Genomic DNA, 26646 nt, shown 5'->3' on the forward strand with positions numbered 1-26646 from the left:
TTCATTCCAGCCTGAATTGATCTTCCCGTTCACCGTAGGTCCCTCGGCCGGGCCAGGTTGAATTCGCGCCGTTGTCACATCACAGTCGATTCTCCTGACGGCGTCTGCACCAGCACGTCGTGGACGCCCCTGCGTAAGATTTCCTCAAATCTAGAACCCCCTGCTGCATTTGGTATTTACTCCTCCAAGGACCTCGGCGCTCTTAAAGACCCGAATTTTGCTGATGGTATTCGGAAGTGCCGGGGTCCAGATTTCCATGAATAGCGAAGTCGTCCCTGGGGTGAAGGCTGCTGAGCGGACATCACTGGACGTCACGGCAGGTAGAAGGCTTCATATGTATAGAGCGGAGCTTTTTCGTAGGGAGTTTTCGGACCATGTCTGAGGATGAAAGTCGTTCGCTGCGAGTCGATCAGAATCCTGGCGGGTTTACTCTTTGGCTAACCCGTGTCCACTTGGGCAGTTCTGTAACCATAAGTCAATGGAGATAGAGGCCAAATCCATCCGACTGAACATACTATGAATGCCTTTCCGATATTTCTTCTCTTTGCGATCGAAAATGGTATATTTGTCTTTCGGGAGCATCTCCTCTTCCCTGGGCATTTCATTATACCATCTCTCCACGGCCTTCGCCGTCATCCCTCCATTCTTTTGCAACGCTGTGCTGACGGTGTCGACGACCTTGTCAACTAGCTTTAACCTCTTTCGTTGGCGCGCCTTTTGCATTGGGGACAGTCGCCATGGAATTTTCCTGGTAGGACCATTAGTAGGTTTCTCTTTGCAGCTTCGACGCTAGCTGGACATACCATAACAGACCGCCAGAGAGCGGCGCAGTCGGTCTGAACATAATTATAAGCGGATGGAGAGAGCTTGTTCCCTACCCAGATGACTTGGGCTACCTGACGGAAGGTAAACGTTGCGTTGTTAGTTGATGGGTTATTCGTGTTGGGGATTTTTAGAAGGTGGAGCTAGATCGCCGCAGCCCCGACTCTCCATGCATGCTAGTAGGTAGTATACTAGTAGTACTTCGCCGCCCTTTTTTTGTGAATAACAATCTTTTCCTCTGCATCCAAGCAGAGCATAAACACGACGCAGTCTGCCGGAGCCGTCATCTTTGGCTCGATGGAAAGCAGCAGTCTCAATGCAGGGCCATGATGACCTGTACCCCAATGCAGAGCTCCCCAGCTTTCTCTGGAGGTCGGCTTCATACCAGACAATCCTCGCCGTTTCGACCCTGTCGCGCCTTTTTATCTACGGGTTCAACAAAACAGAGGTCAATGGCCTGCCTCGATTCCTCGACCTTCTAAAGTCTCGGTCCGACTACAAAACTCGTCGCAGAGGGCTGTTGACCGTATCGAACCACATTTCCGTCATCGACGACCCTCTGATTTGGGGCGTTCTGCCACTCTCCTTTGCCGCCTTCCATGGCTACATGAACAATAGATGGTCCTTTGGGAGCCACGACATCTGCTTCCAAAACACCGCCCTCTCGCATTTCTTCACGCTCGGCCAAGTTCTGCCTACCCATCGAATGTACCATTCGCCCTACGGTGGTCCTTTCCAGGCTACAATGACTGAGGGTGTGAGACTACTCTCCCAAATCAGCTCGCGCAAGATGTCTTTCTGCCCCCACAATGATCCAAGACTACATCAAACATATCATACACCTAGTTGGCCACGAGACTGCGTCGATCCATTTTCAGACGTCGTGCCCATTGCAGCGTACCCTTCACAGCCAAGCGACGAGCGATGGTACCACGCCCCGTCGCGGTACGCCTGCAATTCATACAGTTGGGTTCACATATTCCCAGAGGGTATGGTACACCAGGCTGAAGATCAGACGATGCGATACTTCAAGTGGGGCGTGGCCCGGCTGATCCTGGAACCGCCTGAATGTCCCGACGTAGTTCCCATGTTCATCGAAGGCACTGATCAGGTAATGCACGAAAGTCGACGGTTTCCAAGATTCCTACCACGCATAGGGAAGAAAATAACTGTCACGTTTGGCAGCGAGTTGGACGTGGAAGCTGTCTTTGGCGACCTTCGCAAGCGGTGGCGTGAGCTAGCGGACGAAGACGCAAGGAAAAGGGGTCATTCTAGTTGGAATGAGATTATGTTAGGCATCGTCCCTGAGAGCCTTGCGCATCACCCCGAAGCCATTGAATTGAGGAAGGAATGCACGAAGAGGGTCAGGGATGCGGTGCTTGAGGTCCGTCGTTCACGTGGGCTCCCAGATGAGGATCCGAAGTCCGGCCTGGTTGAGACTTGGTTGAGAGAAGGGCCGAAGCGGAATGGCCGCATGGACGATGGGTCGTGGGTGAAAGACGCGTAGATCGCTCAGCAGTATGAAAGTCCTCTCTTCGTAGACATGCAGAACAGAAGAATTAGAGTGTGCGGCCAGAGCGAGCAACTTGAGGCAACCAACGATTGGGAAAGAATTCTTTCTACCCAACTATGAACACATTACAAACCCAAAGGACTACACGCCCAACCAGATGAAGCCCCATGCTGCGCAATGTGAGCTCAATCCAGAGAAAGAGACGCCATCGCTACCAGGTCTCGTTCCAACCCTAACTCAGACAAATCTGGACGCCCAAAACCCCGATCGCAAGACTCCTGGGTCGCGAGATACAGTCAACTGCCCTATTCGGCCTGGGGTATCACGTTCTGAGCACACCGAGTAAACACCAAAGCTCATGCCTCCATTGTTCGAGCAGTGATCATGACTCCACCGCAACTTGCTGTGAAGCCGTCATGGCTGCAGGATCTTCGCCCGGACTCGCTTCCGCCCATGACCCCCACAAGCCGCGCTTCGCTCTGATTCGAAGTGGCAGGCCGATTGCCTTGTCCCCTTGTTCGACCTTGACGGCGTCCTTCGTGGCTAGAACAAGGATTTCAAAGAACATCTTTGTGGCATCTTCTTTAGTTGTCCTGCCTTCGGGTACAAGCTCCTGCAGAAGTACTGATTTCTTTGCGGGCGAGGATGGATGTGTACCATCGGCATCGCCAAGTCGGTCTCGCAAGATGTGGACGGCGTGTTTGGTCCCCAACGATACTGGGCCGCTGTCTGCCGGGTGGACAAGAGGTATTGTTGTGTCATCGAACGTATCATCACCACCAAAGATGCCTTCTTCATCTTCACCGAGAACGATATCCTCTAGTGCGGGACCGCCTTCGCTCATGAGTGGTTGGGCACTGTCATCAGCTGCTATCCCACCTGTAATGCCAAAGCTGGGTTCCTCAATCTGGACTCCCTCGTCTTCCATTTCATCGTCTCCTCTTTCCAAACGGGGTGACTTTTCGCTGTGCTCATCTTCGCTAAGTCCGCCTACTCCGCTATCCCGTTTTCGCTTCAGCTGGCCGGATCTCGTGATCGTCTCAAATGAGAGCAGTCCCTGAAGTTCTGGTGCCCAGTCCCTGGACCGACCATCATTCATTGCGTCGAGAACAAAATCGCCATTCTTCTGCATGCTCAAGAGGCTAAGAAGAAGCGGATCTCGGGGGAGGAAAGACGGTGCTTTCAGAATCTTAGTACGATCTTCAGCCTGGGCTTTGATCTGCTTGTTGTGAAGGACGGTTTCGACATCAGGGGCAAGTGGTTTCTGCTTCCGACTCCGTTGAGGCTGCTGAACAACAACTTCCTCGACCTCGTCCAGGTCCACATTCTGAAAAGTCCGATCCAGGTCGCGCAGCACATCCGAACCAGCTTCTGACAAGGGCGACTCTGATTGGCGAGCACGCTCTTCACCAGCCGTGGCTTGTCGTAGTTGCAGAGTCTCGTCGTCCCCGAAAGCAAGGGATTCGTCGTTGCTTATCTCAGGGACAACCTCGTCATCCCTAGCAGGCATATCTGGCTCGTCCATCATAGGAATATCTTCACCTAGATCAATTTGAAGATCGTCGTCGTCGTGGAGCAGGCCCTCTTCACCAAAGACTTCCTCGACACCATGGGTAGGAGAAGGCGCATTTCTGCCTACGTTGATGCTAACGGTTGTCTCATTCATACCCATATCACGATCTCCAAAGTCCAGGTTCAGGTCGTCGTCGTTGTAAAAAGGTTCGTCTCCGGGAATCAACATCGATTGAGTACTGCTTTGCTGAGGATTGAGGGAACTGGTCCAATCTTCGTCCATGTCTTGCGACTCGACACCAGTGATAGCCGGTTGTTGGGTCATAGGATATGCGAAGTCCATGTTCGAGAACAGATCATCGATGGTGAGCAGCTCCGGTAGGTTGAGATCAATGGTCGTTGTCGCATTAGGCGGCAGATCATGGTTATTGGTGGATTTGAAAGTCTGCGAAACATTCAGCATTGTTACGCGCAACAAGTCGGGCATCTTACCATTCGGATTTTGATCAGAGCCTCATTGCAGTCATCCAGTAGATACCGTGCTTTTCTTCCATAGATTCGCACCACCCCCAACATTAGCTGACCACTCAGGCGCAAGGCCATCGGGGCATGGCCTTGGTCGACAATAGCGCCAACACTGCTTTGGATGTCCGACTGCAGGATTTGTGACTTCGATAGTTTGCGCTCAACATTGGACGCGAGCCAGACGCGAGCCAAAGGCCCGGTCTTCGCAAGAAGTTGCTCCGAGTAGAACATGGTTGTTGCAGAGATGAAACGCGTCGGGCGATGCGTGAACACGATCAGGACGGCATGAGACGGGGAGGAGGCGACGGTGAACTAATAAGGGTAGAGGAAGATCGGTATGCGACGCGTCGAGTAAATATCGCTCGTTCTCTGTTTGAATGGCGGCAGCGACGACGAAAGCGTTCAAAAGCGGCTGATCCAATGTTCTACCACCAAAACTCAAGGCGACAATACAATCAAGAAAATGAAGAAGATAGAGCCCAACACAAATGAAGGTGGTTGGAAGTTGAGTGATGAACTTGAATGGCAATAACTGGAGGTGGTAGAGTGGCTGGAGAGAGGAAGAGTCTAGGGTGTGAGTATCACAGTAAGGCCCGGGCGCAGGCACGAGCAGCCACTGCAGGACCAGTTAACGCTCCAGTAGCACTGCTTGTATCTGCCGTTTGTTTTTCCCCTCAGGCTTGTCGCGCCCTGACCTAAGTTGGCCCCTTAGCTTCGGAAGACCTTCCCTTCCAACGCTTGCTGTTATTGTTAATAAGTGTTAAGCTTCACTACTGCAGCTGTCAGGGATCGAGATACTACCTTGTATTCAAGGGTGCAACACCTGGCCTCCACGATCCTGATGTCTCGATAGAGAAGACAACTAGCACTAGTAGAAGATACTAAGGAATCGATAAAATCATCCTCATTTCTCGAAGCACTACTGTCTCGTGTTAAGCTATACATTCCACCTGTAGCCCTATACTTCTCAAGTAACTCTACCGTCGACTATCGGTGCTGCATCTGTCGTCAGAGCCTCTTCACCTCACTGTCGGTCGCTGGCACTAGTCACCAACTCCTTTCCAGCATCGTCAATTTGCCTCTTTAGCATGGAACGCGCGTTGGAATAGCAACATGCAACCATGTCAACATTATCCGTACCTGCGCTGCCCATATACAACTCAGAATCCCCGACAAAGCGATCACGAAGCCGAAGCCCAGCGCCTTTCGCGGATACGTCCTCCTCAATAACCTCCTCCTACGCTCTCCTCACCCCTGACCAGACCGCCGACCGGTTAGAAACCTCGCTCACCCATGGGTTATTGCAGAGCGAGGCACATGCGAGACTTGCAGAAGATGGGCCCAATGAGTTGCCCCATGAAGAGGAGGAGCCCCTCTGGCTAAGGTTTCTGAAGCAATTCAAAGAACCGCTCATTGTACTCCTACTTGCCTCGGCCGCGATTTCGCTTGTCATCGGTAATAAAGATGACGCTGTCAGCATTGCACTTGCGGTCACCATTGTCGTCACAGTCGGGTTTGTTCAGGAATACAGGTCGGAGAAGAGTCTGGAGGCATTGAATCGCCTCGTACCTCATCACGCCCATGTCAGGCGCACTGGGCTGAGATCAAGGACACACGGTAGCAGGCATACGATCGAGAACGACGAGGTTGAGCTAGAGCCATTGGCCAACGGCGCCACCCCCGAGGAGAAAACGTCTACAACTATACTTGCCTCTCAACTGGTGGTGGGAGATCTGGTTATCTTTTCTACTGGCGACCGTATTCCTGCGGATATTAGGATCACACGCTCGGCGGACCTAACTATCGATGAGTCCAACTTGACCGGTGAAAATGAGCCCGTGGAGAAGCATGCGGCTGCTCTTGACAGGGCTGCCCCAAGATCTGAGCACCATGGCACTCCGGAGCCGCTCAATGCTGCCGGTACAGTAGGGGCAGACGTCCGGCTCAACGAGCAGCACAATATTGCCTTTATGGGCACATTGGTCCGGTCAGGCCATGGCGAAGGTATTGTCATCGCAACAGGAGGAAACACTGAGTTCGGGACCATTTCTTTGTCGCTCCAGGGAATCGAGGCGCCGCGGACACCTCTGCAGCATTCCATGGATCTACTTGGAAAGCAGCTCAGTTATATGTCATTTATTGTCATCGGTATCATTATGATGATCGGTCTTCTCCAAGGCAAGAAACTACTGGATCTCTTCACCATTGGAGTGTCACTGGCAGTTGCTGCAATTCCAGAAGGGCTGCCAATCATCGTCACGGTGACACTGGCTCTCGGAGTATTGAGAATGGCCAAGCGAGGGGCTATAGTCCGAAAGCTCCCAAGCGTCGAGACGCTCGGCTCTGTCAATGTGGTTTGCAGTGACAAGACAGGAACACTGACTATGAATCATATGACCGTGACGAAGATGTGGCATTTCGATGCCTCGCAGCCGTTTACTGTCGACACCGCGGCAGAGCCCACCTCTGCTACTAAAGCCGTTCTTCGCATTGGCAACATCGCAAACAACGGTCGATTATCGCATGCGACTACCGGAACCCCAGCAACGGCCGCCTCCGCCGCTGTACTGTCCTCTACTAGAGACCGCTCGTCCACGAACATCAGGAGCCGATGGCTTGGCCAGCCTACCGACATTGCAATGTTAGACCTGATGGACGCGTTCGGAGAAGACGATATCCGTGAACAGATCGGTCATCGGACGTTGGAGACCCCGTTTAGCTCGGAACGAAAGTGGATGGGCGTGGTCATTGGGAATCCCCTTGGGGAGCTGACCAATGGACATGCTATCGGCTCTGAGACGGCTTATGTTAAAGGGTCTATCGAACAGGTGCTCGGCCGGTCAGACACTTATTTGACCAAGGACGGTCAAGAGGTGATTCTTGACGAGGTTCGTCGCCAGCAAGCGTATGCAGCCGCCCAGGCAATGGCCGAGGAAGGCCTCCGAGTCATTGCCTTCGCGAGCGGGGTGATCAGGAGCAAGCACAGACAAGCCAGCAGGAGCTCGACGCCTTCTCGAGGGGACAACAAGCCGGACGAGACGGATGTCTTCAATGGCCTATGTTTTGCAGGCTTGGTGGGAATGAACGATCCGCCTCGCAAGGACGTGCATAGGTCTATCAGACGGCTGATGAACGGGGGAGTGAAAGTCATCATGATTACCGGTGATGCTGAGACGACGGCCGTGGCGATTGCGAAAAAGCTGGGTATGCCCATCAACCCAGCATCCTCGACTTCAAGGTCGGTCCTTCGAGGTGACGAGCTCGACCGCATGTCGGAGCAGGAGCTGTCGGAGGCGATCGGCAAGACAACCATATTCGCTCGAACCAGCCCAGATCACAAAATGAAAATCGTTCGCGCGCTTCAGGCGCGAGGAGATGTTGTAGCCATGACAGGAGATGGGGTCAACGATGCACCGGCCTTGAAGAAAGCCGACATTGGGATTGCCATGGGCATGCTCGGGACCGACGTTGCCAAGGAAGCTGCCGATATGATATTGACCGACGACGACTTCTCCACGATCCTCAGAGCCATTGAACAAGGCAAAGGCATATTCTTTAACATCCAAAACTTCATCACCTTTCAACTGAGCACCAGTGTCGCAGCTCTGTCGCTGGTACTGCTAAGCACCATGTTTGGGTTCAAGAACCCCCTCAATGCTATGCAGATCCTCTGGATCAGTAAGTAATGCTCCCATCTTGGTCAGAAACCATGACTGACAAACCTAGACATCTTGATGGATGGGCCGCCTGCCCAGTCCCTCGGGGTTGAGCCAGTCGATCCCCGGGTAATGACACAGCCGCCACGGCCCCGAAACGCCAATGTGCTTACCAAACGTCTCATCCGCCGGGTCCTCACGTCCGCCCTTATCATCATGGTGGGTACGTTGTCAGTATACATCCACGAAATGGTGGAGATGGATGACCCAACAGCCGCCGCCCCTGACAACGGCGCACCTCTTCGCGCCCGGGTGGTCACCAAACGTGATACCACCATGACTTTCACGACTTTCGTCCTCTTTGACATGTTCAACGCCCTCACTTGTCGATCAGAAGCCAAGTCTGTATTATTCGGGGAAATCAAAATTTTTGGAAACAAAATGTTCAACTACGCAGTGGCAGGCAGTCTTGCAGGACAGCTCTGTGTCATATATCTACCGTTTCTGCAACGAGTCTTTCAGACCGAGGCGTTGGGTTTGAGGGACATCTTCATACTGGTGTGCATAGCGAGCTCTGTTTTCTGGGCTGATGAGTTTCGAAAATGGGTCGAGAGGAGGCGGGCTCTCGGCCTGATGCCAACCGTTGGGTATTCGGGCAGTGTGTAGACAGACCATGATAACAACGACCACCTCTGTGGCTTGTCTGCAACCCTGTGCTCACATTTTTCAATATGTATTGAGGATTAGCACCTCGAAATGATAGGATCCATCGTCCGTCGTTGCAATGCGATTGATTACTCCTTGACTGGCGAGACGCAAGGCCAAAGCACTCCGACCATGCTCTGCTTCTCATTGGCTGGCTGGCTGAAACCCTTCGAATGCTCGTTCTCTTGTCGTTCGGCAGGTCAACAAAGTCAATAAGGCTACAGATACGAATTGCTGACCTACCTGTAGTTAGATAGCAGAGACTCCATCTGTGGGGACCAGACTATCATAGGATGGCTTCTCGTACCTGCATCTCCTACGGCTTGGCTTTTTGGGCGTGTGCGTGAATCGTTTAGTTGATGTGGCCCAGACCGAACTCAGTCCATATCGCGATATCAGCATTAAATAATATTGTCCGATTGCGAGATCCAATCCAACTCCAGAAAACATCAATCATCAACCATCAAAACCCGACCAGCATCGACCGGTTCACTCACTCCCAACAACTAAATACCGGGCTCTGTTACAAGTATGCGGCCAGACGCACCACGAGAACCCTACGCAGGGCCGGAGAACGGGCCGGAGCCGCCTTTCCCGATAAGGCTTTTTGGACCGGTCATCAAAGGATTTGGGCGAGGAAGCAAAGAGGTAAGCGCTGTCGTGCGTATGCGTTGATCATTGTCCGCGAGCTGCCAGATTTGAATTGCGTTCTTGCGAGATTTACGAGCTCGAAGTCGTGTCTGAAAGAGTCGCGGACGAGCTTTGCGGCCGCCGAGTTTCTACAGCGAAGGCACAAATATCGGTTTCTGGTGGCTACGAAACACGGTGGTAGATGGGTTTGTAACATGGGTCTTTATATTGATTGGCTTGATTCTCAAGGGAGACGGTCTTTGTGAAACATAAGACAAGACCAAGCTGACCCTTACTTCTGGACACAGCTCGGCATTCCCACAGCCAACATCCCCCCCGAAGGTCTGGCCTCATATCCGTCGCTAGAGTCCGGCGTGTACTACGGGTGGGTGGGACTCTCCTTGTCCCCGTCGCCGGACACGCCGTCGAGTTCGAATGAAGTGTACCCCTCGGTGTTGAGCATCGGGTACAATCCATTCTACAAGAATACCGTTCGAAGCGTGGAGATCCACATCCTGCACGACTTCAGCCACGACTTCTACGGCGCAGCGCTAAACCTGCTCATGCTTGGCTTCATCCGGCCTGAGTACGACTATGTGTCGCTCGACGCGTTGATCGAGGACATCAAGACCGATTGTGACGTTGCCAGACGGAGCCTACAACGGCCCGCGTATGCAAAGTTCAAGGAGGAGCCGTGGCTGAAAGACTTCGAGTGGATGAAGACGACTGACACGGCTAATGTGGAAAAGGCGATCCTGAACAAGGAATAACAACGGTCAAGAAAAGCGGTAGAACACGAGCGGCGCTGGAGCCTGGAGCCGTGGATGCAGGAATTCCACAACTTGCATTGAGTGGATAGAACCATTGCACCCACTTATAGAGCCATTCTCAACGGTCCAGGAAGATAGTCGGACCGCACACAGACGTGGGAGGTCATTCTGGAGAAATCGTCCTTCTCATACAGTGGCGCTCTGAAACTCTGCATCGCCAGAAGAACATCCGCCCTCCTATATTTCAATGCTCATGAGCTTCCCTCGTGAGACAGTCCCAGATGATTCTAGAAAAACGTGGTAGACACCAATCCAAATTCCATGGACTCGTCGGCGCCAAATCAATCGCCGGGCTGACCGAACCCCAATATCAACCCAGGCCTAGAGAACTTTTTGCGCCTATATACAAGGCAGGAACTGTATACGGTTAGTCTTGCAAATTCGGCGGCATTGCCATGGCGGAATATAACCCACATTCATAACAATAAGCATCGGGATGTCGAATACATCCCGTTTGACTGTCCAGCAATATGTGCATTCCACTTTACCGTCTGCAGAGCCCAGCTTCTGCATACCTTTTTCGCCGGAGATGCCATCCCTCTTCAGCTCGTTCTGTCGACGAGCGAGGGAGTACTCCTGGCGGCGAACGTCCATGCCATTGGCCTGTTTGGCTTCTTCATGTCGTGCGTCGGCCTCTGCGTGGAGGTTCTGGGCGAGCTCGTCGTCCTTTGTGCGATATTTGAGGAGTTTTCCTCGTCCCATGACACTTCCACGGCTGTCCCCAAAGGCCAGTCGGGCGAAGTCTTCGTAGAATTGCACGACTGAATCATCGTCCAGCAGCTCGGCTAGGAAGACCGGCTGTGCCCGTTTCTCATCGCTGTCTGGATCTTGAGCACTACCTCGAGTTGGAGTATTGAATCCTGTGGCTCTTGCCGTGGTGGTACCGGAGCCACCCGCAGGCGTCTGCCCAGAGTGTCCTCTGTTTACATTGAGGTTAGGAGCTCGCCCCAGCAGAACACTCTTTGTCCAGCCCGTGAGTATTTGGAACTCTTTTCCAACTGCAGCGACCTCGCCTGTTCTTCTGGCCACAATGGTCGGAGTGCCCACGCCCTCGATGAACCCTTCATATTCCCACAAAGTCCTTTGGAAACACTTTTCCATGAAAATCAAATCTTCCCTATTCAAGGTCTTGGTGGTCGCGATAAACGAAGGTCGGATCGAGGCTAATGCCTTCGCAATCGTGAGGGTCTTCGACGGCTGCGTGGAAAACCGCTTCTGCAGATATGCTAGGCAGCGGTGGTAGCCAGTAGTGTATGGGTGAGGGCTCGTGACAGTAGTATAGATGGATGAAGGATCCCGCGGCCGCTTCAGCGTTTTGATGGGTAGTTGTGATCTTGCCTTCAGCTGAGGAGTAGATATCAGAGAAGGTGGGCGATTCCTATTGTCGACAGTGTTGGATGGTTGATGTAACATCCCAACATCAACCGTAGTAGGCGGGACCTGGATTGCGGAGCTGGTCATCAATGGAGAGTCTTCGAACTTGGCTGCATTGGTAGGCGTTCCATTAGTATCGGGAGAGGTCCAATGTGTCGGATTGGATTCTATTGCAAAAGCGTTAGGTGCCATTTGGCGACCTTGTGTGCCGTAAGGATCATTTCCATTGGACCATTCCGACATCATCGTATCGCCATAGAATTGCTGTCGACCCGTAGGGCTCTCGCTGAAGCTTCCCAGAGGCATGTGATACTGCTGAGCGATGGAACCTCTTTGTGTAGCAGTATCACTGGGGGGAGTTTCGCCGGCGTTTGTGGCCATGTGACCAAGCATGCCAAACTCCAATGCGCCGTAGTGGTTGCCGAAGTTCATGCTCGCAAGGTCGAAATTGAACATGGTCTGATCATCGAAAAGTTGCCCTGGCCAGGTGGTGTTGCTAATATTGTTGGCAACAGCCTGATCTTGGTTAATGACAGGACTCGGCAACGGGACCTGCGGCGGGACCTGCGGCGGGACCTGCGACGCGACACCTGTGAAATTGTTGCTCAAGGGTGACTGTTGAGCGAAACTCGTAGAGCTCATGCTTCGCTCGTGCAGCATAGGAGGAGGCATCTGCGAGGGCGTGTGGAAGTTGTTGAATGTTTGTGATTGCTGGAAGAATGGCTGTTGCGACGACGTGTCAGTCGCCATTGTCGAACTGCGCTTCCCGGCAGGATGGCTGAAAAGGGTTCCCCCAACACCCGGCATGAGGGCCTCATTGGGCGCATCGTGAAGATACTTGGCCTTCTTCCTCACCCCATCCTGGCAGGCGTCCTGGAGTCCTCGTTTGATACATCGCTGGCATGGCCGCTCGTCACCTGTAACAGTGTTAGTGGGAAGGGCATGATTCGCCAGAACATCGGTATGGACATACCACACGTCAAGTGAGCACGTTGACAAGCGTAACACGCCCTGCGCGCCTTCTTCCTTCTCGGTCGGGAAGGATCCTTCAGATTAGTGGACTGTGATCCGTTCGGTTGCTCGGGGTTGTCGTCCTTGGGTTGCGCTTCGGCCATACTATCAGGCACTTGCTCGGTTCCACTGTCGTCGGGAGAGGCCGAACGAGAGTGGCCATCTTCGACATCTGAGGCCGTCATATTGTTATAAGCAGACCATCAATCGCTGCCAGAACGTGCAGGGCTGCAAAGGACCTTGCACAAACAGCGCCAACAGTGACACAGCACCCGAGAATTGTCTGGGCTGGCTGGGAACCCTGCCGCAGTGGCTGCTTGCATACAAGACTCGGTTTCCAGCCAAGGCCCCTGTCGAGTGCAGTATCCTGTCAGATGTTGCCTCAAGCCGGTCGCGCGTGCCCCCTTGAGGGAACCAAGTGCCTGGGATCTCTACAGAGCGATCGCGGAGCGCTGTAGGAGAGGTCCGGGGGAAGGTCCTGAACTCGGTATGACGGTGCCGCAAGATAGGAGACCGGCAGAAAATGCTTCAGCTTCGCGAGCCAGCCTGTACGAAGCAGCGCAAAAAGGTCGGCGACTAATGCAGTGCGACCTTCACAGTGTATGACAGAGGTGGACAATCTTTCAGCAGTTCTGTAGCAAGCAGCGAGGAGGAATGACTGTCGCAGTAGACCGGCCGATCAGAGAGGGACGCGCGCAGGTGGTACCGGACCGGAGGTGGATGTGGCTCTTCTCGTAGAGAGAGACGCAGGGGGATGTTGCGACTAGAAAGAACTCCGGCCTCGAGGATTCAAGAGAGTTGCTGGCACACTGTCAGGCCTCGAGCATCACGAATGTGTCGTGCTGCGGCGGCGGTGGAGGCTCGCGAGATGCGGGCAACAAAATGGCGACTAGACGAGGCGCTGTCGGAGTGCGGAGTTGGCCTGATGTGTTGGAGGGGAGGACCAATGTGGCGCTTGTCGTGGAGAGATGACAGGGCGCATCGGTCATGTTAATGCTGGTGGGTGACAACAGGAAAATGAGACCTGAAGTCGAGTCGAGTGAATGCAGAGCATATAGATTCGAAAAATGCTGGTTGATGAGGGGAGTCGAGGGCCGAGTGAGCAGTGAGGAAGTTGTTAGTACCACTGCACGGGTACAGAGTAGGGGCTGTCGGTAAGGTAGAAGGTAGTGGGTTTCCTATAGTAGGTGAATGATGGCGACAGGGTGGACCACGACGCTCCGGGAGGTCTATTAGCCCTATACTCTGACTCTAGTAAGTACCGCTTTACCTAAGCGTTGGGTAAGGTACCTCAAACTGCTAAAGTTCCCTGATTATTACTACCAGTTTTTACTACCTAGAACGATGTGCATGTTGAGAAGGGGGTACGTAGTAAGTGTTATTTGCACATCCTTTTAGCCCCCAGCCTTAGGACACCCTGCCCGCTTAGCCTCCAGACCCCGGATTGAGAACCCCGAACCCAGCATTCAGCCCGCCGCAGAGAATAGGAGTCTGGGATAAGTAATTATGCTTGTCTGGCTTGGGATGGCCACCAGACCACGACAATCTGCTCGATCTACGTACTGATTTCAAGGCGACGAACTATCCGGGCTGTACGCAGTACTGTGGTTACGCCTCCAAAGCAGAGACTGCACCCCGGCATTTTATCGGCCCCCCTCACTGTTATTTTTGCAAGGCTCTCCGAATTCACCCGAACAATTCGGAGGGCTGCGGCAAAGGCTCGACAAAGAAGACCCCATGCCAACGTGCCACTGGTTGTCTGCCTTGGTACGCAGGTATCATGATTTTGGAATGGCTGGAGATGATCAAAACATATGCTCGTCTCTCCGCCTGATACATCCAATCTATGGTGTAAGCCAATCCCGTCTTCGGGGAATCGTTCCTTCCTGACCGCTGCCCACTGTCTGGATACAACAGGACACCAAGGCCCATTCCCACAGGATCAACCGACACATGCTTTCCAAAAGTTGTGTCTGTGTTCTGTGCCAGCATCCTGAAGCATTCACCGCTTCCCGTGTTGTACAACTCCCATCGGAGGGCGACTCTTATTGGGTTTTCTTCCTAATGTTGCCTATTGTGATCGAGCCCGTATACCTCTTGACCGCAAAGTTAACCATCATCAAATATGCACGGCATTGAATGGATCGTGAGCCTCGCACCTGTTTGACCTCAAAATTGCCAACGCATCTGCCCGGCAAGTACTCCCTGGCAAGACACCATGCCCTGGTAACATTTGTTCAAATATCTCTCCACTACTACGGCCTGTCCCACGGCGCTCATTGTGCAGGTACCCGTACTGGACCTTGGAACCGGCACTGTCCCCCTGTTTTGCTCATCATAGAAGAAATTCCCACAAGAAGCACACTGACTCGGATCGCCAAGCTATCGGTGGCGCGAGAGAGTGCATGGAGGCGTTCCAATGGTGGAGGTGGATGGAGAGGATCGATCGAGATCGCCCATAGTACCTGCAGACCCGGAACGTGCACGCTTTATGCCGAAAGGGAACCCTGGCTCGATATGGCGGTGATTGCTCCCTTAATCCGGCAGCTGAGTAAACTTGCTCTTCTGACGAAGCCGTTTGCCATAGATGAAGAAGAGATAAGGGAATGGCGCCATTGCCAGCGTAAGAAATGCCAGAAGCGTCGACGCCCAGTGGAAATTGAGAGTGTGGTACATCTGGAGTCCGAACAAAGGGAATGCACCAGCAAAGGAGCTCCGCGCGAAAGAGTTCGCCGACAGGGCACTGGCAGCGTACAAGGGGTACGCCTCGACAAGGAAGGTGAAGACCCCTGAAAAGGTAAGGATAGTGCCGAATCCGAAAAAGGACGTGGCAATGATGGGCACAATCCAGTGGATCCGCGCATAGATTGTCCAAGCAAACCAAAACAGTCCGACTACACAAAACCAAGGACCGACAATGGATGGCGGCAAGCGGTACTCGGGTTCGGATTTGCGTTCGCCTGTCTCGTTTTCGCGCTTTCGCAACAGCCGCCTGTAGTTTAGGTGCCAGATGGGATCGGACGCAATTGCCAGGAGCATGCCGATGGTGAGTCCGAGGAACGCCAGTCCGATTTGCCACAGGTTGAAGCCATAGACCTCGGCAAACACGAGATGGAAGGCGCCAAAAAACAGATATAGGATCCCCAACAGGATGGAGGACAACAGACACAGATTGAAGCACATCGGCTCCATGAACAACAGCATGAAAGGCCGGTAAAGCGATCTTACCACCGTCCAGAAAACGGATCTTTCATAGACCTCGATCGGCGCCTTCCACCGTGCATCCCCAGTCTCTTTCCGTTTCCTTTGTGCTTTGGTCCTCAGAAGCACCGGCATGTATGTTTCAGGCACGAACAATACGATGCTCACCAGCATTATCCCCGACCATATCAACAGGACGTAATATGACCACCGCCAGGAAGTATTGTAGTTGATGAATCCTCCAATGATCGGGCCTAGACCAGGACCGATAAATGGTGACGCCGTGTATACCATCATGGGGGCCTGAAGCTGATCACGATTGAACATATCTCCGACCGTACCACCCGCGACAGATAAAAAGGCACTTCCAGAAAAACCATCGAGAAATCGGGATACCAACATAGTCTGGATGTTTTGGGCCGTTGCACAGGGAATCAGCCATATGGTGAAGAAAATATAAGCCAGTATATATATGGGCCGACGGCCATAGAATTCAGAAAGCGGCCCCAGGATCATCGGAGAGAGACCCAAGCCAAAGACAAAGAGCGACAGGCCAAGAGTTGCGACAATGCGAGAATTACCAAATTCGGCGTCCATCTTTTCTGTCAGAATGTCAGTAACACGTTGTATAGAACATTATGGACCAAGAATAGGCGTGGTCCTACCATAGGTGGTTGTATATAATGATGAAGTGCAGGTCACGCATAAGGAACCAAATGCAAGGGTCATCACAATCAGCCATTTTCTGCCTCCGCTCATATTTTTGGGGTTCATCGGGTCACCGGGCCCATCCCAGCCAACTTCGAACGCTTTTTCGGCAGAGATCTCGACGTCCATCGCTTGCGCGCCATCAGAGTCATCGTCCTGACCTCCCGCAGGCACATGGGTGCCGTGACCATCGACATAGGATCGGGAGGAATGGTGAGTCGACGCGGCTTGGCTGCGGCGCGATTGAACCGGTGTCAAAGCGACAGGATGTTGCCCTTGTGTTTTTTCCTTCTCCTCCTCTTCTGTCATTTTATTGTCCATCGTGGCCAGGATAGGGGCAGGGTCTTATGACTCGGTCGTATCTTATGCCCGGGTTCAAACACCGGAACTCTTCATTAGGGCTGCTGAAATTCTGAGAGGCTAACGAAAATCCAGCCATGGACGATATAATAGGAGAGAAGCCCTGCCGTTTTGTAAACCGGTATCAGGGACCACTGACCGAAAGTTCGAGAGATAAGACAGGAAAACATCTCTCCGTAGCATCGTGACGAGATCATTGTCTCCGCGTTGTTGAACCTCTTGATGAATGTCCCAGATCGGGAGTAGTTTGGTGGAGATGTACGAAGGAGTATTGACTTTAGCTGTTGCAGAACCCAATCTCATAGGCGGAACTCTCTGGTCAGCTCATGCTGTGTACGAAGTCCCTGATATAAACGCTTAACGCGGCACACGATAACCGTCGCTTGCCGTCTGCTTGGACCCAGCAGGCTCCATGGTGTCCTCGGGGTAGCTTACCTGCCCGGACCGCGGCTGGGGAAACAGTTGTGGGACGTTGTCTCCGACATCGCCCATCTTGTCGTCCCAACACTTCATGTATAGGGTCGACATTCATGACGTGGCCTAGGACTGGGCGCCAAACGAGGTAGGCATCGAGGCGTGTTATGCGCGCTCGTCGAAACGCGTGGGAATCCAACACCTTCGCCTCTACTCTTTAGAGTATTGACGGCTATATTGACGACATACCTGATCGAGTATAAGATGTTATGATACAAGGTTGGCTTCTCCTATACTGATTAGTGTTGTGAAAAACAATATATGAGTATATAATGGACAGGTTGTTGAGAAGGAGTACGGAGTAAGCGTGATTTGACATTAGTACTAACGTGCCTATCGTTCTGGCGCCCAGCCCTAGTTCCCGCCTTGCGAGGGACCGGGCGAACGCAGATGGACTCAGTTGAGGATTGACACGCCTTGCCCTCGGAATTGCCATTACTCTCAGCTACTGTCTCAGATACTGTGACTAAGGTACGATCTGATCAATCAAACATTTGAACATCAGGCATCCTTCCCAAGCCACTGCCTTTACTTTTTGGAGTAGCCTCGACATCTTCCAAGACGCCACCAGCACTCCGCTCCCTCACATGCTTCCGTAGCATGTCCAGCACTTCGCTGTCTTTCCACCGCTGAGGAACTGGTCTGTAAGCAGGCTTAAACGTCCCAACCGTTTGCGCCCACTCCCCACTTCGTGGAGCTCCTTGCCTCCAAGGATCCGTCTCTTGTGTCTGTGCAGGGGTCGCAGGCGAGGTAGGCTGGGTCGTCTTGCTCTTCTTGTCATTTATTGCGCCCTCCGCGGACTCCAGTGACGTTGGCGTACCAGCTGGGGATTGCGTGGCCCAGTAATAAATGTCCCAGTCGTTTTCGTCAAGGAATTGATCGTACTGCTCAAGTTGAGACTTCGACATGGAGGATAGATTTTCCGCGGCGAACGTGGAGAGTAGGAGGTCCGACTCTAGTGTGCCTCGCTTCCTGCTTTGGTCTGTAGATATACGTTAGCAATGTTAGACTAAGCGCGACAACTCCTTGTTGCATAGAGCTCCCACAAGGGCTTCCACGAACATAATAACCTCGCTCTCATGGTCGCGAGGTCTTCTCCAGTCCGGCGTATAGGCTCGACTCGGAACGAGATGCCCTCCAGTTCACCAACGCCAAACTCTGACGTGCTTACTTTAGTGGGATCTCCTGGTTGTGTTCCTCCCGTCATTCTGTCGGTGTTTTCGGGTACCCGGTCCTTGGGAACGGCGTTGGGATCGACCGAGCTGATCAAATCTGGTGGAGGGTTGTCTTTTCCCACCGACGGCATGTTATTGTGGATAGTAGAGTTCGTGTTTGTCAAATGAGGGTTGGCCGGCTTCTCTTTCTGATATTGTCGGTGTTCCTCAGCCGTGGAAGGGGCACGGTCAGTCAAGCGGCAGGAGGACGAGGAGATGAGGCGCCGCGACGCAACCTGCGTCAAACGACGACCCTGGAGGGCTCGAGAGAATGCTCGTGTGGGGTTCATCATGGTGATTTTATTATCGCTAAGAAGGAAAAGGATTGGCACTTTTGATATTGGTGGAGGGAGACTGTTTATGGGATCGGGATGCGGTTGAAGTGTCGTAGATATCTGCAAAGCTGCAATCTTGACATCATCGGGTTGGATACCACAGGAGCACCAATCAAATCATTCGGCTCTCCAATCGCTTCAGCCTCGTACTCATGCCCTTGTGTTCAGTGCTGGACAACATCCACTAAACGAAGATGCAGAGCAGAGAGAGGGACTGCTGGGTTTGAAGCAATGATACCTGTAACGTAAAGATTGTTCTATCAAACAAGGCTGGGAGGACAGGGAGTAACCACACATTGAATATACGCTTCGTGTATGAAACACCCACCGAAGGACTTGGCGTCTTGCCAAGATTCGGGACACTTTTCGATGCCACACAAGAGCTTTTGGCCGATCGCATCGTTACTTCGACTGCGGCCTCAAGTTCTCAAGAAAAACGCCGATTCCAGCACTCCCAGCTTTGCTCCAACCGGATCCTCAAGTCACCATGGCTGAACAACTCATTCAACGTGGTACCCTTGAAGGCCACAGCGGCTGGGTCACCAGTCTCGCAACCAGCTTGGAGAAGTCAGTCCTGCCGCGACCATAGACCAGCGCATTCTCGCTAACCACGATTTTAGCCCTAACATGCTCCTGTCTGCCTCGAGAGACAAGACCCTCATCATCTGGAACCTGACCCGCGATGAGTCTGCCTACGGATATCCCAAGCGATCCCTCCACGGTCACTCTCACATTGTCTCGGACTGTGTCATCTCCTCCGACGGCGCCTACGCACTTTCCTCCTCCTGGGACAAGACTCTGCGGTTGTGGGAGCTGTCCACCGGTAACACTACGCGAACATTTGTCGGCCACACCAACGACGTCCTCTCTGTTTCCTTCTCCGCCGATAACCGACAGATCGTGTCCGGTTCGCGAGACCGAACGATCAAGCTGTGGAACACTCTGGGAGACTGCAAGTTCACCATTACCGACAAGGGCCACACCGACTGGGTGTCTTGCGTTCGTTTTTCGCCGAACCCTCAAAACCCCGTCATCGTGAGCGCTGGTTGGGACAAACTGGTCAAGGTAAGAAGGCTCCACAAATCCACGTTATTTGCCCAAGATGCTACGCATTCATAAAAGTATTTGCTACTTCAGAGCCTTCGGGCTATGAGACAAACATTCACCAGCGGACTGAGGCAGAGTCGTGGAAATTACTATCACTCGTTTCTCCATCGCATGGTAGACCTGGACTAATACCCTTCTTCTAGGTCTGGGAATTGGCTTCCTGCCGCCTTCAAACTGACCACATCGGTCACACCGGTTACATCAACACTGTTACCATCTCTCCCGATGGCTCGCTGTGCGCATCTGGCGGCAAGGATGGTACCACCATGCTTTGGGATCTCAACGAGTCCAAGCACCTCTACTCCCTCCAGGCCGGCGATGAGATCCATGCTCTTGTTTTCTCGCCCAACCGATATTGGCTCTGCGCGGCTACCACCTCGTCTATCACCATCTTCGACCTCGAGAAGAAGAGCAAGGTTGACGAGCTCAAGCCCGAGTACGTTGAGAAAGGCAAGAAGTCGCAAGAGCCATACTGTGTGAGCTTGGCTTGGAGTGCTGATGGCCAGACCTTGTTCTCTGGTTACACCGACAACAAGATCCGTGCCTGGGGAGTCATGTCGCGAGCATAGAGGAATGGTGGTGTAGGGGCGAATTCCTAAGCACGAAAGGCCCGAAAACGGGAGAGAGAACACGGGACGTGGTGTAGGCAAGTCTAGATACTTGCCACGGACAAAATCAGTTTTATGCCATACCCATCTTCACACTAGATGGCCGGAGCCGGCGTATGTGAGCTGTGCTTGGTGCTACAAGGATAGCACGAGAATAGCACGAGAAATGATCAGTGTTCAAACCACACCACATGCATACTTCTGATCGCCTACTTCAAGCAGGACGTTCTTTTACCATGTTCCTAGCTCTTAGGCGCTCCTCCGGCTTTAACTTGTCAGCGAAATCGCCACCAGAATTGTTCGACTCCTCCCATTCCTCTTCATCCATGTTCATGATCATGCAAATCTGGCTGCATCTCAGGAATACCTCTCGAAAACTGTACTTCTGTCCCCTGACCACCACCTTGATGATTTCGTTGATATCGTGCTCTAGTCTGGCCGCGCCAATCTCGTTGACTCGTCCATGGTAAGTCCAAAGCCGTTTCTCCAGCATTCTGCTTAGATAGGCGATAACAATGGTCAGAAGCTGATCATACGTACGCTCCGTCATGATGCGTCCGATAGGTTTTGTGAGCGCATCCCACCCTAGCTGGAAGCGCATGCGGACTTCATCTGAGAATCCATCTGCCTCGCCCACCTCGTCCATTTCCTGGGCGATGTCCTGGAGTTGCTCTTTTGTCAGCTGGTAATCCGTGTCCCGGAATGCATCCATCAGAATGGGGCGAAGTCTAGGCTTCATGACATTGTGGAAAACCACATTCACACCGTCCGAGATGAGCTCATTGGCTTTCTCGGAGAAAATAGTGGAGAATGAGGTCAATGAAGCAGCAACTTCATCGGCTTCTTCGGAGCCAGGGAAAAGTTCCCCGAGGGGAGGATGGGGAGACCCTGCTCTGAGTTCCAAGCGTGCGCGCACTATTTGCTCCACGTAGTCCTTGGCGACATCGAGGTTGTTGATGAGAACCAGGAACGAGACGATGGTTGCCTCAGGTGGCAGTTGTCCTTGCATTGCAGCTTTGGGATAGCTCTCGTCGCGCATCTTGCGCTGCTCCATGCCGATGAAGTCGGATCCCAGCACTCTGCCCAGGGTGGGCAAGACGTTGGAGACAACAGCTTTCTGCATAGTGGCCAATGATTGTTGTAGAACCTTGTTGACAATGTACATGATGTCTTCAATGGCAGAGGTCACATGAGGGGGATTGGAGTTCAATGGCTTGTGAGGATTGAGCGAAAGATCAGCAGGCTGCTCGTCCAACTGAAATGCTTTTTCCACCGACCGGCGGAAGAAGAAGGTCGTCATAGTGTTAAACGGTGCAATGAGTTTGTCTTGCACCTTCCTCATCAGACCCGAGTTGAGAAGGAAAACGGGCATCGTAAGGCGCTTGTCGGCGGATGCAGCACCACCGCACTTGTCGGAGACAAATCTGGTGTAGAGAGACCATTTACTGAGCATAGCTGTCATCTCGTTGAGCAAGGCGTCAACTTGCTTCATATCGACAGATTCGTCCTCGCTAGCTCTACCTGGAACCGGCGAGTTCGCGCGAGGGGTTGCAGAAGGTGCTCGCTGGGAGGCCATGAAGCTTTGGACAAGAAAAGTGAAGGCATAAGATTTGATTTCAGTCAGGTGACGATCGATCCTTCTTTCATCACTCCAAGTGTCGAGAATGATGCCTCCTTGCAGGTCAGCCTCAGCTTGCAGTCGTTCAATCACTCGAGTCATCTTGCCAGGCCCGTAGTGGCGTTCGACCAGTCCACCGTGTCCCTCAATAATCTGAGCAATGTGCTCAAACATTTTGGTCAGAGCATTTGCATAGAAGAAGCCGTCTTTGCTTTGAATGCCTCCTGTGCCAGCATTAAGGTTGGCCCGGGCACGCGCAGCCACTCCTTGACAAACGTAGCGTCCATACACATCAAGGCCAACGTCGGATCTGTTGATGAGAGGGAACAGCTTGAAGAACCGGGTGATTCTGGCACCATCATTGTCTCTAACAGCTTTGTCGAATTCTCTGATAAACAACCCGCACAATGACTCGGAGGCATTCTCCAAAGTAACAGCTGGGGCATCAGGGACTTCTGTAGTTGGTACAATTCTGGCTGCGAAAGAACCATTGACCACCTCGCTGGGAATTTTGGAGGCTCTGCTGAGATAGTTCGCCGCTGTCTCCCAGTCTTGTGCAGCTCCCATTGACCCGGAGACACCCAAAACACATGCCTTCAGCTCGCCGACCTGTTCGACCACAGTGAGGGTCGCCTTCACCCTTGCCTGCTCTAGATCCAGTTGCTTGACCGAACTCGATATACGGTGCGCATTGGCTGCAGCGTCCGAAAGCATGCCGCTGTTGACAGCCCTTGTCCTGGAAGCCTGAGAAGTGACATTGGCCCGGAACAGGTCAAGTCGACCTAGCTCGTGTTGGAGATCCTTTTGTGCACTGATTAGAGCATCGAGCCGCGAAGTCACATTGGCTTCTTTGTTATGCAATTCAGCCAAAGCAGCTTGGATCTCCGTCACAGACCTTGCATTGTAGACGCCAACGGTTTCCTTGCCTGGGTCAATATCGGAGGCGTGGCCATTTGGTGTCATGATTGCAAGGCAGTTCGCGATGCTTGAGGGAAATCCTAGTTTGTCTGTCCAAAGTGGTTGGCGGACTGAAACCGTTCAGCCATAGGTGCACCTCAGAAAGGAGACACGGAGCCGTCCTGTGGAGGTCTTACTACGGGCCGCGGATCCCAGCAATACAGATTGAACTGATTGCTTCGAAAAAGTCCCGTTTGCACGAGAATGAGAGGGCGGATGCAATCAACTTGAATGGAATCGCGGTGCGAACCGCATGCCAAGGCCTTTTGTCACAATGGCCGCGGCGGTGAGCGGTTCTTCCGCCGCTGCACAATATTTAAACTGACGACTCGGAGAACAGCAGGCTCGCAGGGGTGGGCAGGCTGATTAGATGCAATCATTTCGAGGCTGATATATTGAATGATGCAACTTGAAGACTGCCATCACAGCGTTAAGTTGTCAACCGGACACTTTTGAGGTTCTCTTGGATCAGTTCGTACACTCCTCTATCATAATTTGCCAACCTGTTTCGCTTCCTCCTCGCCATCATAGGTCGCCGTCGAAGAGACCGCCACTCGAATTTCCGCGCTGGACGCTGGACCTTCAAGATGGGCAATGAATCATCTACGCCAGTGGACGAGGCGACTCCTCCCACGACGCTACATGCTCGCACGATTGAGGCCGTTGCGCAGTACATTAAAGAAAAGGACGTCAAGAACATCGTGGTGATGGTGCGCATATCTGGACCCAGCACAGATGAATAGGTGACTCAACTGACCGTGAACAGACCGGCGCAGGCATCAGTACATCTGCTGGCATTCCAGACTTCCGATCTCCGGAGACGGGCTTGTATGCAAATTTGGCCAGGTTGAATTTGCCGTACGCCGAAGCCGTGTTCGACATCTCATACTTCCGTAACAACCCTTATCCATTTTATACCCTCGCCCACGAACTGTACCCGGGTAGATATCGACCGACGGTGACCCATTCGTTTATTAGCCTGCTGCACAAGAAAGGGAGACTTCTCAAGTTGTTCACCCAGAACATAGACTGCCTGGAACGGGAAGCGGGAGTTCCGGCGGACAAAATCGTGGAAGCGCATGGATCCTTCGCTACTCAACGATGTATTGAGTGTCATACTGAATATCCGGGGGACCTGATGAAAGAGATGGTAGGAAAGAAGGAAGTTCCGCACTGCATTCGGAAGTCTTGCAATGGATTGGTCAAACCAGACATCGTTTTCTTTGGCGAGGCGCTGCCAGAATCATTCCATCGCAATCGCAGTCTACCAGCCAGAGCAGATCTGGCGATAGTCATGGGGACAAGTCTGACAGTCCAGCCGTTCGCGAGCTTGCCTTCCTTTGTGAGAGAGGGGACGCCGAGGGTGCTCATCAACCTTGAAAAGGCAGGCTCTCTTGGCTCGCGACCAGACGATGTGCTGTTACTCGGAGATTGTGATGCGGGAGTCCGAAAACTTGCAGAAGCCTTAGACTGGGGGGAGGAACTGGAGGAGCTTTGGGAGAGCACCAATCCTGATAAGCGCGAGAGAGACCGACAAGAGGAGCCGGCAAAGAATCGCCAAGAGAGACTTGACGAGGAAGTCGAAAAGTTGACAAGGGATATTGATGCTTCGCTGAAACTTTCAAGTGAGGCCAATGTGAGAATCAGGGAAGAACTTGAAAAGGCTGGAGCCCAAACCCCCCAAATCAATTCACCTACAACTCGAGAGACTACCACTACCGAGTCCACAGGCTTGGGGCATGTCTTCCCTCATTTGAAACCAGACAGTTCCGAGAAGTCTTCTCTCTAGACTCATCAAGCTTTACGTCTTACCTTTCCTCGTCATTACGTCGAAAACTGCTCCAACAAGCCAGCGTTTGCGTATCTCCAGGTCCAGCGCTCTTCTTACTCTGCACGCTTCGACTGCAATATCGGCAGCCCGATCTCAAAGGTACGTGAATACACCTTCCGGCTTGTCCTTCCTATTAATGGCTGACGAAGCTGCTCCAGGTTTACCACCTCGCCCTCCTACGACCGTCGCCTTCTCCGAACTTCATCTCAGATCGGCACATACAACACCGCCAATATGTCAACACCATCGGCTTCCACCCGTGCGAGTGCGACAAAGGGAAAATATAGCAAGAAGACCTTGCGCATCACAGTGGGAGTGGAGAGAGAGCCGTTCCATGTACACTTTTCTCAACTTGAGCGGACTGGCTTCTTTGAAGTTCATGGATGGCCACTGGGTGTGGATGCCCTAGGTTCACCAACGCCCGCATCTACCGTTCGGGATTCGACTGTCAGCCCGGTCCCTGTCAAGTTGGAGGGTGGTGGTGAAGAGATGAATACCAAACAAGGCCTAAACGATCATCGGTCGCTGGACGATCTCATCTCGAGCCATGTTTATCACCTCGAGGGACGCTGCTACGAGCCTGCTGCCTTCGAAATCGTCGTCAATTGGCTATACAACCAGCCACCCGAAACACCAATCAGTCGCAGCAATTGTAGGATTTTGCTCCGGGCATACGTTCTTGCTCTCAATTACCAGATTATTCCCCTCCAGGACGCCATCGTCGACTGTATCCGCCAGTACCACCGAGAGTTTAACGTTGTCTTCGAAGACCTGGTCTGGATCATCAACCGGCTTGGCGATAGCGAGTCCCTGCACAGTATTCCTATTGTCAGATACCTACTTGACCAATGCGCTTGGGAGATCTATTCGCAAGGATACAGTTCGTTTGCTCACCACAATACTCTACTTGAGCCTTTTCTCGAAGTTGGTGACCGTCCTATCCGAAAGTTTCTCTTCGAGGCTATTACGGAGATCTCTCGAAGCACCGCAGGCGATCCAGCAATTGGCCCGAATCGCTACAGGGTTGATGATTCCGTTCTCTTCGGACGGACCGTCCAGGGAGAAGACAACAATATCATCGAGATTGACGACTGATGTTTCTGGGGGCTCAGCCTAGTCTCAAAAGGACCATCGGGCTCACCGCTGGGAATGGGTACTAGTACCTACCTAGGTACGGTATGTACCATGGGGTTGATTAGCTTGGAGCTGCGAAGGTGGAGCCGACCTGGGACTTGTCTCTTGCAGTAGCACTGGGTGGTTGATGGTTCCTACACCTTGAGTCAGCTTGTTGATGGCTAGTCAGAAGCATGCCTTGAACGGGCTCGATCATATCAATCGTCCATCGATAATAAAAAAGCCTCTCCGGGGATTAGGTACTCAGGTGGTAAAACTGCCCCTCGTAGTATGATTTCGGTGGCCCATGCCTACTACGTAGTACCTACGTGCTCCTCTGACCTCAGCTGCCCCACCGACACCAGTCAACATTCTGATTCTCCGGTTCTGACCGCATCCACGCTGCAATCGACCTTTTCTGGCCATCTCTGCGTCCGCAATCGATCAAAGCTGCTCCAATCTGAAAACCTTGCTCGACCGGAGGGATTCTGAAACACCACTCTGGATTTCAACTACTCAAGCTTTCTTTCATCGGTACAGAC

At 52.6% G+C, this 26646-nt stretch overlaps 12 protein-coding genes across 12 annotated transcripts; 6 read left to right on the plus strand and 6 right to left on the minus strand.

The window, feature by feature from the left end:
• Positions 1 to 409: 409 nt before the first annotated feature.
• Positions 410 to 844, minus strand: A1O1_04531 (uncharacterized protein; the record flags this gene model as incomplete). Its single annotated transcript, XM_007725423.1, has 3 exons — positions 410 to 462; positions 516 to 748; positions 804 to 844. 3 exons carry the CDS (start codon positions 842 to 844, stop codon positions 410 to 412), a joined length of 327 nt encoding a protein of 108 aa, XP_007723613.1.
• Positions 845 to 1138: 294 nt separating this feature from the next.
• A1O1_04532 (uncharacterized protein) lies at positions 1139 to 2329 on the plus strand (the record flags this gene model as incomplete). The annotated part of the gene is made up of 1 exon (XM_007725424.1): positions 1139 to 2329. The coding sequence occupies one exon, from the start codon at positions 1139 to 1141 to the stop codon at positions 2327 to 2329; it is 1191 nt and encodes a 396-aa protein (XP_007723614.1).
• Positions 2330 to 2717: 388 nt separating this feature from the next.
• Positions 2718 to 4603, minus strand: A1O1_04533 (uncharacterized protein; the record flags this gene model as incomplete). The annotated part of the gene is made up of 2 exons (XM_007725425.1): positions 2718 to 4292; positions 4340 to 4603. 2 exons carry the CDS (start codon positions 4601 to 4603, stop codon positions 2718 to 2720), a joined length of 1839 nt encoding a protein of 612 aa, XP_007723615.1.
• Positions 4604 to 5493: 890 nt separating this feature from the next.
• Positions 5494 to 8694, plus strand: A1O1_04534 (Ca2+-transporting ATPase; the record flags this gene model as incomplete). The annotated part of the gene is made up of 2 exons (XM_007725426.1): positions 5494 to 8050; positions 8099 to 8694. 2 exons carry the CDS (start codon positions 5494 to 5496, stop codon positions 8692 to 8694), a joined length of 3153 nt encoding a protein of 1050 aa, XP_007723616.1.
• Positions 8695 to 9264: 570 nt separating this feature from the next.
• Positions 9265 to 10133, plus strand: A1O1_04535 (riboflavin kinase; the record flags this gene model as incomplete). The annotated part of the gene is made up of 2 exons (XM_007725427.1): positions 9265 to 9381; positions 9672 to 10133. 2 exons carry the CDS (start codon positions 9265 to 9267, stop codon positions 10131 to 10133), a joined length of 579 nt encoding a protein of 192 aa, XP_007723617.1.
• Positions 10134 to 10532: 399 nt separating this feature from the next.
• Positions 10533 to 12763, minus strand: A1O1_04536 (uncharacterized protein; the record flags this gene model as incomplete). The annotated part of the gene is made up of 3 exons (XM_007725428.1): positions 10533 to 10550; positions 10608 to 12484; positions 12541 to 12763. The coding sequence occupies 3 exons, from the start codon at positions 12761 to 12763 to the stop codon at positions 10533 to 10535; spliced, it is 2118 nt and encodes a 705-aa protein (XP_007723618.1).
• Positions 12764 to 15113: 2350 nt separating this feature from the next.
• Positions 15114 to 16808, minus strand: A1O1_04537 (uncharacterized protein; the record flags this gene model as incomplete). The annotated part of the gene is made up of 2 exons (XM_007725429.1): positions 15114 to 16381; positions 16445 to 16808. The coding sequence occupies 2 exons, from the start codon at positions 16806 to 16808 to the stop codon at positions 15114 to 15116; spliced, it is 1632 nt and encodes a 543-aa protein (XP_007723619.1).
• A 995-nt stretch (positions 16809 to 17803) lies between these two features.
• On the minus strand, positions 17804 to 18825 carry A1O1_04538 (uncharacterized protein; the record flags this gene model as incomplete). Its single annotated transcript, XM_007725430.1, has 2 exons — positions 17804 to 18303; positions 18384 to 18825. The coding sequence occupies 2 exons, from the start codon at positions 18823 to 18825 to the stop codon at positions 17804 to 17806; spliced, it is 942 nt and encodes a 313-aa protein (XP_007723620.1).
• A 532-nt stretch (positions 18826 to 19357) lies between these two features.
• A1O1_04539 (guanine nucleotide-binding protein subunit beta-like protein) lies at positions 19358 to 20546 on the plus strand (the record flags this gene model as incomplete). The annotated part of the gene is made up of 3 exons (XM_007725431.1): positions 19358 to 19437; positions 19491 to 19935; positions 20121 to 20546. The coding sequence occupies 3 exons, from the start codon at positions 19358 to 19360 to the stop codon at positions 20544 to 20546; spliced, it is 951 nt and encodes a 316-aa protein (XP_007723621.1).
• Positions 20547 to 20799: 253 nt separating this feature from the next.
• On the minus strand, positions 20800 to 23166 carry A1O1_04540 (uncharacterized protein; the record flags this gene model as incomplete). The annotated part of the gene is made up of 1 exon (XM_007725432.1): positions 20800 to 23166. The coding sequence occupies one exon, from the start codon at positions 23164 to 23166 to the stop codon at positions 20800 to 20802; it is 2367 nt and encodes a 788-aa protein (XP_007723622.1).
• Positions 23167 to 23747: 581 nt separating this feature from the next.
• On the plus strand, positions 23748 to 24949 carry A1O1_04541 (NAD-dependent histone deacetylase SIR2; the record flags this gene model as incomplete). Its single annotated transcript, XM_007725433.1, has 2 exons — positions 23748 to 23870; positions 23927 to 24949. The coding sequence occupies 2 exons, from the start codon at positions 23748 to 23750 to the stop codon at positions 24947 to 24949; spliced, it is 1146 nt and encodes a 381-aa protein (XP_007723623.1).
• A 276-nt stretch (positions 24950 to 25225) lies between these two features.
• A1O1_04542 (uncharacterized protein) lies at positions 25226 to 26086 on the plus strand (the record flags this gene model as incomplete). The annotated part of the gene is made up of 1 exon (XM_007725434.1): positions 25226 to 26086. One exon carries the CDS (start codon positions 25226 to 25228, stop codon positions 26084 to 26086), a length of 861 nt encoding a protein of 286 aa, XP_007723624.1.
• Between the last annotated feature and the right edge of the window lie 560 nt (positions 26087 to 26646).

Source organism: Capronia coronata, assembly GCF_000585585.1.
Source record: "Capronia coronata CBS 617.96 chromosome Unknown acBCG-supercont1.3, whole genome shotgun sequence".
Lineage (NCBI taxonomy): Eukaryota > Fungi > Ascomycota > Eurotiomycetes > Chaetothyriales > Herpotrichiellaceae > Capronia > Capronia coronata.